General features: G+C 35.1%; 1 protein-coding gene across 1 annotated transcript in view; it reads left to right on the forward strand.

Annotated features, from left to right (window-relative positions):
• GALNT10 (polypeptide N-acetylgalactosaminyltransferase 10) overlaps positions 1-18,739 on the forward strand; it is a 172,134-nt gene that overhangs the window by 91,943 nt on the left and 61,452 nt on the right. The window contains exons 2-3 of the mRNA XM_074291870.1: positions 4,352-4,454; positions 5,755-5,893. Coding sequence (XP_074147971.1) covers positions 4,352-4,454; positions 5,755-5,893 — 242 coding nt within the window. The remainder of the gene's footprint in view (positions 1-4,351; positions 4,455-5,754; positions 5,894-18,739) is intronic.

Below are 18,739 nucleotides of genomic sequence, written 5' to 3' on the forward strand. Positions count from 1 at the left end.
TCAAACCCCAAAAAAATTGAGAAAGAAAATAAAATGCAAGCAAATAACAACAAAAAGAGTGAAAATGCTATATTGTGAACCACACTTGTTGAAGAGAGCCACATCCATCAGAATTGGTCATTGTATAATCTTGTTGTTGCTGTGTACAATGCTCTGCTGTGTACACTGCTCTTTTGGTTTTGTTTAAGATACTGTGAGGCTGAGTATACTCAAAATAATGTCCTCTCAATTGTTGCTTTTCTCTGCCTATAACTGGTCTAATCCAGATGCTTTTTTCATCTTTGTTTTCTTTGATGCTATTTCTGTTTCCTCAAGAAACAAATCTGGGATTGTGATGTAAGAGGTAGTTGGGTAGGTCAATGGATAGAAGACTAGGGCTGTAGTCAGGAAGACATGAGTTCAAACGCAGCTTAAAGACTCTTATTAATTATGTATCTCAAGGGTTATGAGGATCAAATGAGATAATCTTTGTAAAGCATTTAGCACAATTAAATTGTGCTGATACATGTTAGGTGCTATAAAAATGTTAATTTCCTTGCCTGATTCCCCAGAGTTGAAATGTGGAGATTTCCATTCTTCTTAATGGTTAAAAGTGTTTTTATTAAAAAGAAGAATCTTTGCAGATCTTTTCCTTTCATATTTTTGTTGTCCTTCCAGTTTCAGTTATATATATATACACATATAAGAAGATTGTGAGTGAAATCATGAAAGGATTGTTTTCCTCATTTTGTAAATGACAAAAGCAAGCCTTAGAGTGCAGAAGTCATTTGCCTGTGGTCATTCTTAAGTGATATAATGGGCTCTTAAACCAAGTGCTCCTGTTTCCTGGGTACTTTCCCATTCTACTACATCTTCTTATAAAAGAAATAGTCATGTCTTCACACCCAAGTTATTCTGGACTCTTCTGGTTTGTGAAATTACCAGAAGCCTTTCAACATCATAGGATTACATAGTAGGAATTTAACAAACATTTGTTGGAAGAATTTAAATTTGTTCCTACCCATCTAACCCAGGCTTAAATTCTGAATGAATTTGGATTATCATTTGCAATTGGATTTCTGTTCATCTTAAAAAATGTTTTCTTTAAGGTCTGGAGAGACTTACACGAACTGATTTTGAGTGAAATAAGCAGGACCAGGAGATCATTATATACTTCAACAACAATACTATATGATGATCAATTCTTATGGATGTGGCCATCTTCAACAATGAGATGAACCAAATCAGTTCCAATAGAGCAGTAATGAACTGAACCAGCTACACCCAGCAAAAGAACTCTGGGAGATGACTATGAACCACTACATAGAATTCCCAATCCCTCTATTTTTGTCCACCTGCATTTTGGATTTCCTTCACAGGCTAATTGTACACTATTTCAAAGTCCGATTCTTTTTGTATATCAAAACAACTGTTTGGACATGTATACATATGTTGTATTTAATTTATACTTTAATATATTTAACATGTATTGGTCAACCTGCCATCTGGGAAGGAGGGGGAGGAGGGGAAAAATTAAAACCAAAGGTTTGGCAATTGTCAATGTTGTAAAATTACATGCATATATCTGGTAAATAAAAACTATTAAAAAAATTAAAATGAGAAAAAAATGCTTTCTTTACTAGAGAACATTATGAAATGCAAAATGGATGATTTTGATTACATTAAATTAGAAAAGGTTTGCACAAACAAAGCCAATGCAAGGGAAGAAGAAAAGTGGGGGGGAAATTTTTACATCCAGCATTTCTGATAAAGACTTCATTTAAAAAATTTTTAAGAATACAAGTTATATTCCTCAATTGGTAAATGATCAAAGGATATGAACAGACAATTTTCAGATGAAGAAATTAAATCTCTAATCATATGAAAAAAATGCTCTGTCATTATTGATTAAAGAAATGCAAATTAAGACAACTCAGATACCACCTCACACTTCTCAGATTGACTAAAATGATAGGAAAAGATAATGATAAATGTTGGATGGGATGTGGAAAAACTGCAACACTAATGTATTGTTGATGAAGTTACAAAATGATCCAACCATTCTGGAGAGCAATTTTGAACTATGTCCAGAGGGCTATAAACTGTGCATACCTTTTGATCCAGCAGTCTCATTCCTGGGTCTGTATCCCAACGAGATCATAAAAGTGAGAAAAGGACTCACATGTGCAAAAATATTTGTAGCAGCCCTTTTTTTAGTGGCAAGGAACTAAAATTTGAGTGGATGTCCCTCATTTGGGGAATGACTGAATAAGTTCTAGTATGTGAAGATAATGGAATATTATTGTTCTATAAGAAATGATAAGCAGGCTGATTTAAGAAAAGACTTTTGTGTACTAATACTGAAGTCAGCAGAACCAGGAGATTTTGTGATGATCAGCTGTGATGAACTTGGCTGTTCTCATCAGTATGGTGATTCAAGGCAATTCCAATAGACTTGACATGGAAAATGCCTGTCGCGTCCAGAGAGAAAACTGTGGAGACTAAAAGCATAGCATTTCCACCTTTTTGTTTGTTTTTTCCCTTTTGTTCTGATTTTTCTTGCACAAATAACAAATATGGAAATATGTTTAAAAGGATTGCACATATTTAACCTACATCAGATTGCTTGCTGTCAAACAACTGTTTGGACAAGTATACACACATTGTACTTAATTTATACTTTAACATATTTAACATGTATTGGTCAACCTGCCATCTGGGAGTGGGGGAGGAGGAGAAAAACTGGAACAAAAGGTTTGGCAATTGTCAATACTGTAAAATTACTCATACATATATCTGGTAAATAAAAACTATAATTAAATTTTTTAAAAAGATAGCTTGCTGTCTTGGGGTTAGGGAGGAAGTATGAAAAGAGGGAGAAAAATTTAGAATGCAACGTCTTACAAAAATGAATATTATAAACTGTCCTTACATGTATTTGGAAAAATAAAATAGTATTGAAAACATGCCTTCTTTACTAGGTTTTGATAGGGTATTACTAACCAGGGAGTGAAAGGAGTAAGGAAAAACACTTTGAAATCTAAGTAGAACACAATGCGAAAAATTAATTATTTTGAAAACCGAAGTTCAGAAATCCCGAAGCAAAGCCAGAAGAGGAATGAAGCTTGGCTGGCCAAAATGGATGCCCTTTGGGCAGTGTTTACCAGTAGAAAAAGGGGAGATAGTCTAAAAGAGATATATGTCAGGGGGAGGAGTCCCCACATTGAGAGAAATTAGATCCAGAGTGAGATGGCAATCAAGAATGGTGTCTGGTGTCAAAATTTAAAAAGTCAGAAGCAGAACAATAATATTTGTTCTTTGTTATGAAGTTATCCATGAGAATCAGATGAGAAAATGTATACGTACATAGACATATATGTAAATATGTGTATGCAACTCATTTTGTATTATCTACAATGCATTATGACACACAAGAAATCATTAAAAGTATGGGAGGAGAGATGGACTTAGAGTCAGGAGAACTTAGACAATTTATTTAACCTTGATTACCCTCAATTTCCTCTTCTTTAAAAGGTAATAATAGGTTTGTATTGTGGAGAGTGCTATGTAAACCTTTTAAATTCCATATAAATGAACAGAATTATTATCATCAGTCTCATTTGGATTCTCAGAGAAGTTAATTTATCCAATGTCACACAGTTGAATAATATCAGAGACAGAACATGAATTTAGGTTTTTTGCCTCCAACTCCAGTGGTCTTTCCACTATGATGTATTGCCTTTCATAAATAACTATGATACAAAGAGAGAGTTGTTTGTCCTTCATTCTGGAAGGGGAATATAATGACATCAGTAAGGGAATGTCATGATTTGCAAGTGAATTGAATTTAAGGGAGGGAGGCTGTGCAAAATCAGCAGCATCACACTCTCCTCCAGAGCCATGTGGATTGAATGGCAAGATATAAATCAGAACAACTGAAGATGGCTCTACATGCAGAATATGGGAAGTATAAAGAAGATCAGGAAGAGTGTAATATAAAACTTACATACTTGAAAGGCAAGGTGCCATAGTGGAAAGGATACTCATTGTAGTCTCAGAATCCAGACACCTGGATTTAAATCCTGGGTTTGTGATTGGGAACAAGTCATTTCTCCCTGATCTTCAGTTTTCTTCTATGTATGTAAAATGGAGATAATATTTTTCTTGTTTCACAGGGTAGTTTGTGAGGAAAATGCTTTGTAAGATGTAAAATAGTTCAGAAATATGAAATCCATTAATTAAATGAGCTTTCAATTATTTGATAAATATTTCCTAAACAAAAGTTTCCTTTTAGAATAGTTGGGTTTATACTGTTTCTTAGCTCATGTTTAATTTCATTTCTTTACCCTGAGTAATTAGTATTTTCTTTTAGGGACAACAAAGAAGACAAAGGAAGGACATCTATTTTGAAGATGGTCAGAGGAGAAAAGACTGGCATGATAAAGAAGCAATCAGGAAAGATGCTGAGCGAATAGGTATGGACAACTGAATAGTTTTCCTAGCTAAGACATCCTATATTCTGTGTTCCAAGACTAAGAGTAATAAGACAAGAGCATAAGCACTTAAACCATCTCAGAAGGAAAACCAGTTTCCAAGATAAGGTGAGAGCTTTCACAGTCCTGATCCTGCAAAATGATCTTCCTGTTTGTGACTTTGTGACTCTAAAACCCTATCCTATATATAACATACCACATCAAGGCTTCTGACTGCTTGATCCAATCTCTCCATGTCTAACAATGGCTTCTCTAAAAATAGTATTCTCTCATAACGTGTTCTTAGAACATTCTCTCATGATATACACTTTCTTGGTATTGTCTCTTAGTAGCAACTTAAATATAACATGGGTTTAATAGATAGTTCATAAATCTGGAGTTAAGTAACTTGGATTTTAGACCCAGCTTGACACTTCCTACCTTTGTGAGTTACAGTGTCCTCATCTCTAGAATGGTAATGATAACAATAGCTGAGGTTTACCAATGAACAGACAATTCCAAGACCCCTGCATATACCACAATCCCTAGACCATCAGCCCCATTTCTAGCCCAGCTAACCTATCATCCAGGGGAGCCAAACTTGTGTAGATGTGACTGTCAATTCCTTTTGCAAGTGTTGCCATCTCCTACCTCAGCAGCCATCACTGTGAAAACTCAGAAATTTCTTGCTGCTATCGGAGCCCTTGGCATGGTCAAATGATTCCACATCAGAAACATATATAGTCTTGTCAATAGAAATAGCATTAAAGAAGACATGTTACCATTTTCTTAGTTCACTTTAAGCACTGCTGGGCCCTTACATCTCTCTGGCTCCAGAAACTTCCCTTGCATGTTGTCTCCTCCCATGTGTGCTGCAGAAATTTTCTTGCTTTTCTGTTTGTATGTCCAGACCTTTAACATAGTACTTTGTACATAGTAAGTACTTAATCTTTGCTTTTTTTCTCATTCATTCCTAAACCAGCGATAAAGTTTTTAATGCATGTGTGATTTCTACAAGAACCCTCCGAGGCAGTATTAGGCCATTACATATGTGAGGAAAATTGGACTCAGAGAAGGTAAACATCTTGCTTATTCTCACACAACAAGCAAGAGTCTGAGGTGCAATTCCAACCTAGATCTCTTGACTCCACACCAGTTCTTTCTGATACACCCTTCCTTCCCTTCCTACATCATAAGGATGTTGTGAGGAAAGAAATTTGTACACTATAAAATGCTATAGAAATTGGAGCTCCTAATGTTATTACTTTGGTGATTTTTTTATAATTTTGCACTTTGCCCCTAGGAAATGGAGAACAAGGAAAGCCTTATCCCATAACAGATGCAGAACGAGTGGACCAGGCATACAGAGAAAATGGATTTAATATCTTTGTCAGTGATAAAATTGCTCTGAATCGATCCTTACCTGATATCCGGCACCCAAAGTAAGCATACCTTCTTTGAAACTTTAATGAATATCTCTTAATACCCTGTTCTTGGTCTGATGACATCACTTCCCTGCTCAAAACCCCTTAGTAGCTGAACACAGTTTATCAAATAAGGTTCCCTAATATTCAGAGTCTTTTACCATCTGACTCCATATTCCATTTCCAGTTGTATTTCAGCATGTTCCCCTTTACTATATACCAGGATGGAATATCCACCAGTGCTTGCCTTCTCTTGTCCTTGGCACCTTTGCTCAGGCTGCCTTAAGTACCTAGAATGAACTCTCTGTATACCCACAGTCCTTGACTACTGAATTCCCTGTGTTGCTTCAAAATCTATTGGCTGCTACCTTCTCCCCTGATGCCTATTACCACCTTAACTGAAAGCAATATCTTAATGTTTTGTATGGATCTCAGCCTTTCCCTTATCATCAGATATTATAGTTATTTGTCTATATAACTTATCCTGTCCTCCTATCCCTATTGGAGTGTAAGCTCCTTGAGAACAGGAAGATATCTTACTTAATCTTTATATTCTGGGTCTTGTTCATAGTATTTTTTCCATACTATATATCATATTCTTTTTTTCAGTATTAGTGGAGTTGAAGCAAGGATTTCAAAGACTGAAGAGCACATTAAAGCTATGGAAATTATAGCTTTTGATTTGATCATTTAAATGCTGTAGTCTGAGTGATTAAAAAAAAATAAAATAATCTGAGTGTAATAATAGAAAAAGCAATGGATTTCCAGTCAGAAGACATGACTTAAAGTCCCAACTCTGGTACTTTTTAGTATCAAGTTGGCCCAACCTTTACTTATAGACAAATCAATCTTTCTGGGCCTCAATTTCCTCATCTATAAAATGAAGATATCATTTCCACCTGCCTCCCTAGGATAGTTGTGAGAAAAATACTTTGTAAATTATAAACTGCTATTTTAAATATATATTTCTTTATGAATTATGTTGGGAGAGAAAAAAGGGAAAAACCATGAAAAGGAAAAAATAGAAAGAAAAAAAAGGGAAACTAGCTTGTGATTTACATTCATTCCATCTCCATAGTTCTCTCTGTGGATGCAGGTCGCATTTTCTATCCAAAATTTAGTGGCATTGCCTTGGATCACTGAACCGCTGAGAAGAACCAAGTTCTTCATTGTTGATCTTTAGATAGTCTTGACATTACTGTGTACAATGTATTCCTGATTCTACTTGTTTCATTCAGCATCAATTCGTATAAATCTTTCCAAGACATTTAAAAAAATAATTAGCTTGTTCATCATTTTTTATAGAACAATAATATTCCATTATCTTCATATGCCATAATTCAGCCATTTCCCAATTGATGGACAACTGCTCATTTTCTAAAGTTCTTAGCAAGTATCAACTCTGCTGCTCAGATAGTAGCCCCTGCCCATGAGGGCAATGAAGTCTGTTGTTCTTTTTCTCCTAAGGTCCTGAAAAGTCCCTGAGCTGTGGACAAGCACAGTGTGGAGCTCGGCCTCTGATTTGCTACTGGTTTTTCACCAAAACTACCTTTCAGCAGTCATTTGCTTAGCTGTTTGTAATATGACTAAACTTATTACTGTGGCCTGATTCTGACAGTCTATCTCAATAGCTATTTAACATTCATAGCCCCTTATAAAGTCCTTATTTGTTCATTGAAAAAAAAAAATTCAAGATGGATTGCTTTCAGCTGATGGTGATAGATAGATCAGAGAATGTTTTGTGGGAGAAGAGATTTGAGTCTTATAGGAATGAAAGAATTTCAAAGAATGCAAATGGGGAACAAAGAAAAATCCATTGCAAGGTTAGGATGTAACAGGTATAAGGAAAGGCATACGTGTGGGAGAAGACCTAACAAGAGTAAGAAACTGTGAATCACCCCAGTTGGCTGAAACATTAAGAGCATGAAGAATAGTATAAGATGAAGCTGGAAAAATCCATTATGGAATTATGGGAAGTTCTAGATGGTTTTAGAGCAGGGAGAATAAAATAATCAGAGAGTATTTTGGAAAGTTTACCTTGATAGCAGTCGAAATTGTTAATTGTGTCAATACCACAAATTATCTGTCTTTCTTGGATCCTTAGGATATGGGGAAGTTTTTTATCAAAACGTTTTACAGGTGCTAGAGATACCCATGACTCCAATGATCAAGTTGGCCCAACCTTAACTTATATTTAGTTTTCTTCTCCAAGAGGCTCAGCTGTGCTATAGCTAAGACATCAGTCGGGAATCTAGGGGATTATCAGAAGTAGGGCCAGTTCCTCAATGAGGCTCTTTTCCAACATGGTGAGAGAGGGAGCAGGCAGGCCTTGGAATGCCAGCTGGCCAGCTTTGCCATGCAGTGCAGGGCCCAGATAGCTCCTACAAGATTCAGATCAGTCAGGCCAACTTGTTTCTGTTCCATTTTCAGAGGTAGTTATATTTACCAAGGTAGTTTCTGGGGAACAGGAGGCAGCTGGTAAAAACAAACAGCCCCTCAATCTAGTATCTGACATATGACTGCCAGAATTTAGTGTGTAGCTGAATAATGATGACAGTTCTACTGAAGGCATTGTCTAAGCTAAAAGGAAATTGCACTTGTTCTTCATATACTCTAATTTGCCCATGAGTTCCCACTGTCACCCAGAAATAAAACTTCTCACTGGGGGAGGAGAAGCTCTTCAAAACATTTGTCAACTTTTTTTCTGAAGAGCTTGAATCATGAGTCCAAAGTCTGATGAGTAAAAAAGGACCTTTTAGACTGCACAAAAAAGGAGGATTTCTGGGCCATGAAAACACTGCACGTTTTTAAAAATTATTTCATTGTTATCTTTTGCTTTTACATCACCTTTATTTCTAAATAGACCCATCTCCTTTATCCAACAAATCATCTTTTGTAACTAAGAATTATTTAAAGAGAAAAAAAAATACAATTTAGCCTAACCAATCAACACATTAATCAACAAGCATTTAAATACATATTGTGTGCCAGGCATTGTGTAAGCCTGAAGAGAAATACAAAACATCCTTCTAATGGAGGAAACCACATGTATATATGTAAGTAAATACAAAATAAATACAATATAATTTGGTCAAAGACTGTCCCATCAGCTGAGCTTCAGGGGTTGGGAAGTGGGTAGGAGGAAAGTCAGGAAAGCTTTCATGTAGAATTTGGTGCTTTAGCTGAGTCTTGAAGGGAATCAGGGGCTCCAAGAGTTGAAGGAGAAGAGAGATTATATTCTAGCCATTGGGGAGTTAGCCAGTATGTTATGTGAATAGATTAGTGAGTAAAGCTAATATGGCTGTATGGAAGATTGTGAGGAGAGAAGTAAAATATAATCAGCCTAGAAGTGGGCAGTAACAGGGAGAGAGTGAAGATGACATAAGAATAGACCTGTTCTTTAGGAAAATTTAATCATGTTGGCTTTGTATGCAATATTTCACATCCTTGGGCCTCTGTTTCTGCAAAGCAGGAAGATAGGTGCAATTTCTTATCTCTTCTTGAAGGTCAAACTTTTTGGTCATTGTGATCCCAGTGGAAAGCATTGTAATGTCATTTCAAATTGCTGACTAAGGGAGGAAGAAAATATGCATTTATTAAGCACCTATTATGTGCCAGACCCTGTGCTAAGTAAGCACTTTACAGAAATCTATATTTGATCCCCACAACAACCTGGGACATAGGTGCTTTTAGTACTCTTGTTTTACTGTTAAAGAAACTGAAACACAGGTTAACTTTCCCAGGTCACACTGCTAGTAAGTGGCTATGATGGTATTTAAACTCAGGTCTTCCTAATTCCAGACCCAACTCTTTATCCACTGTGCCATTGCCTTTGTCACTTTCTAGTTAGTAGAAATGAAATACCAAAATTAAGTAACAGATTATGACCAACAGTAAAGAAGATTACACTAATGCTGCCAGGGACCTTTTATGTCTTTGAACATAGAATAGTAGAGCTGGAAGAGACCTTAGAGATATCTAGTTCAGTCCCCTCATTTTACAAATAAGAACATTAAGGTCATAAAAGTCATATAAGAAAAAAATCACAATCCACCATATTAAAAGTAAAGGATATTAGCATTTAAATTTGCCCTTATCCAAGTGGGTTCCTCATTTATTTCCTTACCCATCTCATAAACTGATAGACTGCCATGGACAATTATTTCCCTATGGGTGGGTGTCTCTTCATCTGCCTTATTCTTATTGCATCTTTTAAATCTTTATATGCTGTGGAATAGAGTATATAGCTTCCAAATCAACTAATTTTGAGATTTTCATATATTAAAATGAGTAATACTGTAAATCTTTCTATAATAAAAGTTAAAAAAGTAATTTCAAGTACATTATCTCAGTTAATCCTCTACTCTGCAAGATAAAGTTCTCAAATTTATATGGTTAACATCTGAATTGCATGATTTTTATTTTCACATTGACAAGAAACTAGCACAGTTGTTCACACATATTATATGTTCAATAAAAGTAAGTTAGATTGAAACCCAATTCATCTTGCTCTATCGTGAATAGTGCATTCATTATGGCCTTAAGTCATGACCCCTGTCCTAAAGAAGTTTGCATAAAAAAGTAGCTCTTTAATTAAATTGATATAACTGGCTAAGTACTAAAGGCATCTACATATTTGTCATTGAATGGAGTCAGTGGTATAAGTTAATTTTTAAAATTATCCAAATACTTTAATACCTGTTACTTGAGGTCTTACTGAGTTTATAGGCCCTAGAGAGTCAAGAACTTGGTGTTTGACAGCCAATTATTAACATTATGTATGATTGTTTTTCTTTTGTTTTAACCTAGTTCCTTCTGACAGCTGAAAGTGTGTGAGGGAAGATTTTGTTTGAAAAGCTATTATTACTATTGTTTTAGTACCACTTCAGTCTTTAACTCTTGTTATCTCCTATTCAAATTTCTCCTACTATATAAGATGTAAAAGGACTTTTCCTGATTTGGGATGTGTGTGTCCATGAATTAGGTCTTTGTTAAATTAATGACCAGACCTGTGTGCAGTTATTAAAGCCATTTCTCATTGATCTTGTGAGAGGCAAACCTACCTTATAGAAAGAACATGAATATAAGATATAGGATTATTAGCTTAGTTTATATAAGGGATTTTTAGTCTCTAAGAAATCTTAAATAGCATCTGGTCCAACTCCCTTGTTTTATAGATCTAGAAAGTGAAGCCCAGAGAAATAAAGCCATTTGCCTAATGACCCAACAAGTTAGCAGCAGAACTGATAATAGTACAGTTAATGGTAGAATCTAGGTCTTCTGATCCCTAGTTTAATTTTCTTTTTTACTATATACTAACTAGCATCTCCATTTAATCCCAGTGCCAAAGAGAATCTTAGAAATAATTTGGGTCCATATTTCCCTCAAGCATTTGGACATTAAATCATAGACTATTTGAACTGGAAGAACTTTACTTTAAACTTCATCTTAACATTTGAGGATCCCAGCATTCCCAGAGATAAAATGACTTGCCCTGGGTTGTATGGCTAATTAATAAAAGAATCTCTGTCAATCCACTTTTGTTTTTACTATTTCATATGACTGTTTATCTGAGAGCAAGAGATCCCCTCCAATCTGTCCTCTCTCCAGTCCATTCTCCACATAACTTGCAAATTGCTGTTCTTCTGGGATTTTGTTTTGTTTTGTTTTTTAATTTAATTTTTTCAATTAACAAAAATTTCTTTCTCTCATCCTATTTCATGGGGAAAGGGTAAAAAGCCATTTTTAACAAATATTCATAGTCAGGCAAAAATAAATTCTACATTGGCCATGTCTAAAAACTTTATTCTCAGTCTGCACCCAAACTGCAGCACCTCTCCATCAAGAGATAGGTACCATGTTTCATTATGGGTCTCTGGAATTGTAATCATAATTCTTAAATCTTTCTGTTTGTTTTTATAATATTGTTATTATTATAGAAATTGGTCTCTGGTTCTTCTTACTTTACTTCACTCTACATAAATTCATACAACCCTTCCCACATTTCCCTGAAACTGCTCCTTCATCTTTTTTATTACACAAAATATCACATTACATTCATATTTACCATAATTTGTTCAGCCATTATCCAATTGATAGGCTTCCTGTTAGTTTTCAGTTCTTACCAACACAAAAAGAGCCACTATCAGTATTTTGTGCACATGATTCTTTTTCTTCTTTCTCTGCTTTCTCTGATCAAAGGTCAAAGGGTATACACAATTTAGTAGTTTTGGGGGTGTAGTTCCAAATTGATTTCCATAATGTCTCAATTATGTAGCTACCTGTGTATGGAATTTAAAACTCCTCAAAGTCTGACTCCAACCTGTCTTTGCAGACTGATTCATATTCATTCTCTCTCTCTCTCTCTCTCTCTCACACACACACACACACACACACACACACACACACACACACAATACTCACTCTCTCTCAAAGTTCTGTTTCCATTGTCTAACATTCTATTTCCTGTCTCCACATTTTTGTATAAATTGTTCTTCATGCATCTAGCGTTCTCCCTTCTTGATTTCGCCTTTTAAAACTCCTATAATTTTTTTTTTAGTATTTTTTATTATAGCTTTTTATATACAAAACATATGCATGGGTAATTTTTCAACACCCTTGCAAAAACTTGTTTCAACTTTTCCTCTCCTTTCTCCCACCCCCTCCCCTAGATAGCAGGTAGTGCCATACATGTTAAATATGTGTATACATATTTATACAGTTATCTTGTTGCACAAGAAAGATCAGATTTAGAAAGAAGGTAAAAATAAAAGACAAAAAGGGAATAAAAGACAAAAACGCAAACTAACAATAACAGAAAGAGTAGAAATGTTATGTTGTGGTCCATACTCATTTCCCATTGTTCTTTCTCTACTCCTGAAATTTTTCAAACTCAATTTAAATGCCACCTCTTTAAAGTAGCAATTCCTGATGCCTCTGGTTGTTACTGTAATGCCTCTCTCTCTACCCTGAAATTACTTTCCATAGAAATCTGGCCTTGAAGTCATAAAGACCTGGATTCAATTTTGTTTCTGACTCATACTCATAATGTTTCTTAATGTCACTTAATGTTTAAGTGCTCTAAGCATCTCTCAGAGTAGAAAGTTCAGACAAAGTGCTAACCTGCCTCTGGAGAGGAAGTTTCTTCCCCTAGATCTAGTCTATTCCTTATTCACAAGGATGGAACTATACCCAATTATTTAATTTTCATTATAAGTGTTTATACCTCATAAATTGGCAATTCCTTAGAGATCAGGAAATGGACTGGTAGCTGATATATACATATACACACTTACACATACACACACACACACACACACATACATATTTATGGGATGGAAAAGAGGATAAGTTCAAAACCTTATTCCACACTGTGCCCCTTTTCTGAATTTGAAGTCATCTTTAATTCTCCGATTGAATTAAATAAACAGTTTATTTAGTTTACTGTTGCCCTGTCTACTTTCCTTAACACATTATTTGATTTGTGTATCTGTTAGTGGACTGTGAAAGCCAGCTGTGTGTGATGAGCAAAGTAGCACTCTGCTGTGTAATTGCTATATTGTATTTTATTGTGTGGCCTCCAGGCAATTTATTTATTAAAACTCTCCTTGCTTCAACAAAACTTCCTCAGAAATTGGATAGAAAGCAAGAAATTGAGGATGTCTCAATGTCTAGAATCTTTCTTGGCTTTAAACCCAACTAAGAGGAAGCGACACTTCATAAGAGTTGCTTTCATTTACTAAGTCAGATATAAGGGAGCTGGAGAAGGCCCCAGAAAAGGGCAGCTAAACTGATTCTCCTAGATGGTTCTTATTTTTAATCCTTGAGAATTGGGTATCCTCTTTCTACTAGTGCAGATTCGGAGTTATTCTCTGATAGATGATGCTTATTTGTGGTCTTCTGGAAATCCTTTATAGATAATCTGTCCAAGGTCCTGAAAACACCCCATTCAACTGCTAGCTTAACAGTAACAATAAAGCCTATTATGGTGTGGATTCTCAAATGGTATTTCCATAGAACCCAATGGCAGTCTCTAGTGTTCTGGAAAGAGACTTCAAATATGGTCCCAGAAACAGACTATGCCTGCTTTCTAAGTCCATAACCCCAGCCAGAAATGGAGAAGTGTATTCCAAGTAATCTAGATTCTAAATATAAATAAATAAATGGATGAATGACTGAATCCATCTGCTTTATATCCAGGTGGGTCCCAGCCTTGTACTTTTATTCTGATATATACAGCAGCATGTGTGAGCTCCATCCAAGACCTAATCAACTTTGCCAGTATTTTAGACTGACCACAAATAGCTTATTCCCTCCATCTCCATTTTACAACCACACCAATCTAGATAAGAAAACTCTATTTACCTATGAACATAATCATCAGAAATAAGCTAGATACAAATGTACACTCAGAATGGTTAAATTTCTTTAAAATTTTAATGACTGTATTTTAGCATTTTTGTTAATGTACCTCATCCCTCCCTATTACCTCTGGAAAAAGGAGTAAAGTCTTAACTATATTGTTCCAAAGTCTTCACTGAACTGTTATGTAAACTTGAAAAAGTCATTCACCTTCTCTGGACCTAAATCCTCCTCTGTAAAATGAGGGGATGTGGATTAGATCATGTGATCTAATTAAATAATTAAAATAACTGGAAGCCTATGGACTTGATTTTTTAAAATATATTTTGATAATTGTATTTCAGTATAATTGGTGTCTTTTTTAATAGTATGCATTTTATTTTATTTATTTTATCAACATTATCCAAAAAAGAGGTCCATAAGTGTGTTACCAGGCTGTCAGGGGTCTGTGACACAAAAACATGTTAAACTTCCTGGACTATGTCCTTTATAGTCTTAACCTTCATGGCATCCTAAAGAAGAGACAGAGCTGAGGGACTACAAGGTATTTGAAAGCCAATCTGGATCCAAAGAATAATTGTTTCTTCTTTCTGAGAGTCTAACTTAGTTTTTTCTTGGCCTTAATCACATTTCTGTATCACTATGTCTCTCAATAGCTGAGTTAGTTTTCCTTGTACCTATCCCTAACCTTAGAATTGTTAATAATTGGAATCATTTATATCATGTTCTGTTTACAGTTGTAAAGGATTTTGTGTCTGTTGCCTACTTTGGTTCTCACAACAGCCCTATGCAGTAATTTTTACAAGTGTTATTATGCCTTTTTTACATTTGAGCCTGCTGTTGATGAGCTCCTTCCTAAAGCAGACACAATCTGTTGCTCAAAGTCTTTCAGTTTGATAGAACCTGCCTTAGTTTGTGCTCCCCTGCCATAGTCATTGAGAACTAAGGGTCATCATTACACCATAGTGAGGCAACAGAAGAAGATTTTTTAATTCACTTTTATTTCTGAATATGATCTCCTCCCCAATGATCCATTCCTTGTAATGAAAGGAAGAAGAAAAAAAATTCAGCTAAGTCTGAAACCACATCAGATATTATAGGCAATATTCTACACCCATTTTTCTCCTTTTATTTCTACAAAGAAAGGAGGAAATGAATTTTCTCAACTCTCCAGAATGGGATTTTAGTTCATGTAAAGTATCATAGTGTGAGGGATGTAGAAGACCTTTACCCAAAATGACTACTCAGAGAGTTGTTTATTGAAAACCTCTGGAGGATGAGCAGTCCCATCACGAGATAAGAAAGAGAAAACTCATGGTAGGAGGGCTAAAGAAGTAGTAAAGATACATAGCTTTTATACAAGAGATTACATCACAAGTAAGAGCATTGAGAAGGGGAGGGGGAGGCATCTAATTGGTTGTTGCTATTTGGAGAGATTGGAATGGAAGGTTTCTGGTATAAAGGGTTACATCATAAGTTGGGGACCATTGAGAAATAGGTGCCCTCTCCCCTAATTGAATGTTAAACATTGGTGCCAAAGGCAAATTAGAATGGAATGCTTTGTTTCCCTGATTCCAAGAGGAATCATCAGTCACACTTTCAAACTTCAGATACTGAGCTGACAGCATTTAATAATCTAAATATTGATAACATTGAAAAAGGATAAATGTCATCATTTCTGCTTAAGTAAATATATCTAAAGTTTTAAGTAAATATTGGCTTGCACACCATGTACTTATTCAGGTCACAGAGACATAGAAATAATAAAAAATACAGTAAAAGAATTTAAACATTCTTGTAAGTTCTTCACCTTATCTCTCCATTCCACACAATGGCCACTTAGTGATGAATTCTTTAAGAAAAGTACAAGATGGTCCTCAGTTTTGTATATAACCCCTTTTACATCTAGGGACTATGACAGAAAAGGGGATCAAGGATGCTAAGAAGTGCATAATTTTTCAATGACTCAAATATTACTTTAACTGTCGATGTAAAATCTTTGTTCGATGACCAATGAACATACTACTATACTACTAAAAGACATACTACTAAAATAACTGAATCATAAAAGTCTTGATATTTTCATAATTAAAACCAAGAAAAGGAGATAGAAAACTAGCATGTTATCTAGTCTCACTCCCACCTAGCTCCACTATAGCAGGGCTCAACTTTTGTTTTTAGTGAATAGCTAGAATGTAAGCTAGATCTGGAAGGAATTATAAAATATAGAATGTCAGAGCCAGAAGAGAGAACTTAGAACTTCAAGTACAATTCAGCACACATTAATAAGCATTTACTGTGTCCCAGGCATTGTGCTTATTCTGGGATACAAAGACCAGGCCAGGAAGTCTGACAATGTAATTGAAATGGATGAATATTTACAAAAACATAAATTTCCCAGGATAACTGAAGAGGAAATAAATTACATATAGAATCCCATTTTAGAGAAAAAAATAGAATTGGAAAATCCATCAATAAACTCCAAACAAAACAAAACAAAACTCCAGGGCAGATGAATTTACAAGTGAATTCCACCAAACATTTAAAGAGCAATTAATTTCAATACTCTGTAAACTATTTGGAAAAATAGGTAAAAGAAAAAATAACAACAAAATTCATATGGAAGAATAAAAGGTCGAGAATTTCAAGGGAATTAATGAAAAAAAAGTCAGATGAAGGTGGTCTAGGTGTACCTGATCTAAAGCTATATTATAAAGCAGCAGTCACCAAAACCATTTGGTATTGGCTAAGAAATAGACTAGTCAATCAGTGGAACAGATTAGGTACACAGGACAAAAGAGGGTACAACTATAGCATTCTAGTGTTTGACAAACCCAAAGATACCAACATTTGGGATAAGAATTCATTATTTGAAAAAAAAAAACTATTGGGAAAACTGGAAATTAATATGGCAGAAATTAGATATGGGCCCACACTTAAACACCATATACCAAGGTAAGATCAAAATGGGTCCATGATTTAGGCATAAAGAATGAGATCATAAATAGACTAGAGGAACAGAGCTGGGAGGAGGAAGGAATTTGTGACCAAAAGAGAACTAGAGATCATTATTGATCACAAAATAGAAGATTTTGATTACATCAAATTAAAAAGCTTTTTTTACAAACAAAACTAATGCAAACAAGATTAGAAGGAAAGTAACAAATTGGGAAAATATTTTTACAGCTAAAGGTTCCGATAAAGACCTCATTTCCAAAATATATAGAGAACTGACTCTAATTTATAAGAAATCAAACCATTCTCCAATTGATAAATGGTCAAAGGATATTAACAGACAATTTTCAGATGATGAAATTGAAACTATATCCACTCATATGCGTGTTCCAAATCACTACTGATCAGAGAAATGCAAATTAAGACAACTCTGAGATACCACTACACACCTGTCAGATTGGCTAAGATGACAGGAACAAATACTGATGAATATTGGAGGGGATGTGGGAAAACTGGGACACTAATACATTGTTGGTGGAGTTGTGAAAGAATCCAGCCATTCTGGAGAGCAATTTGGAACTACGCCCAAAAAGTTATCAAACTGTGCATACCCTTTGATCCAGCAGTGCTATACTGGGCTTATATCCCAAAAAAATACTAAAGATGAGAAAGGGATCTGTATTGCCAAAATACTTGTGGCAGCCCTTTTTGTAGTGGCTAGAAACTGGAAAATGAATGGATGTCCATCAATTGGAGAATGGTTGGATAAATTATGATATATGAATGTTATAGAATATTATTGTTCTGTAAGAAATGACCAGCAGGAGGAATACAGAGAGGCTTGGAGAGACTTACATCAACTGATGCTGAGTGAAATGAGCAGAACCAGAAGATCATTATACACTTCAGCAATGATACTGTATGAGGATGTATTCTGATGGAAGTGGATATCTTCAACATAAAGAAGATCCAACTCACTTTCAGTTGATTAATGATGGACAGAAACAGCTACACCCAGAGAAGGAACACTGGAAATTGAATGTAAACTGTTAGCACTACTGTCTATCTACCCAGGTTACTTATACCTTCGGAATCCAATTCTTAACGTGCAACAAGAAAATTGGATTTACACACATATATTGTATCTAGGTTATACTGTAACACATTTAATATGTATGGGATTGCCTGTCATCTAGGGGAGGGAATAGAGGGAAGGAGGGAGGGGAAAATTTGGAAAAATGAATACAAGGGATAATCTTGCAAAAAAAAAAAAAAATTACTCATGCATATGTACTGTCAAAAAATTTATAATTATAAAATTAATTTAAAAAAAGAAAAATAAAGAAAGAGTAATGCCAAATTTCTTTTATGTCACAAATATGAAATATTTAATTTCAAATTATTCAAATTCAAAAAATGAAAGGATTCCTGTTCTCAAGAACCTTCTACTTAGTGGATGCAACATAGATCGTTAAGTGAATACAAGATAATTTAAGGTGGGAAGGAAGCACTTAATAACTGGGAAGAAGGATAGGGGATCAGGGAAGG

This window comes from Sminthopsis crassicaudata, chromosome 2 (genome assembly GCF_048593235.1).
Source record: "Sminthopsis crassicaudata isolate SCR6 chromosome 2, ASM4859323v1, whole genome shotgun sequence".
Taxonomy (NCBI): Eukaryota; Metazoa; Chordata; class Mammalia; order Dasyuromorphia; family Dasyuridae; genus Sminthopsis; species Sminthopsis crassicaudata.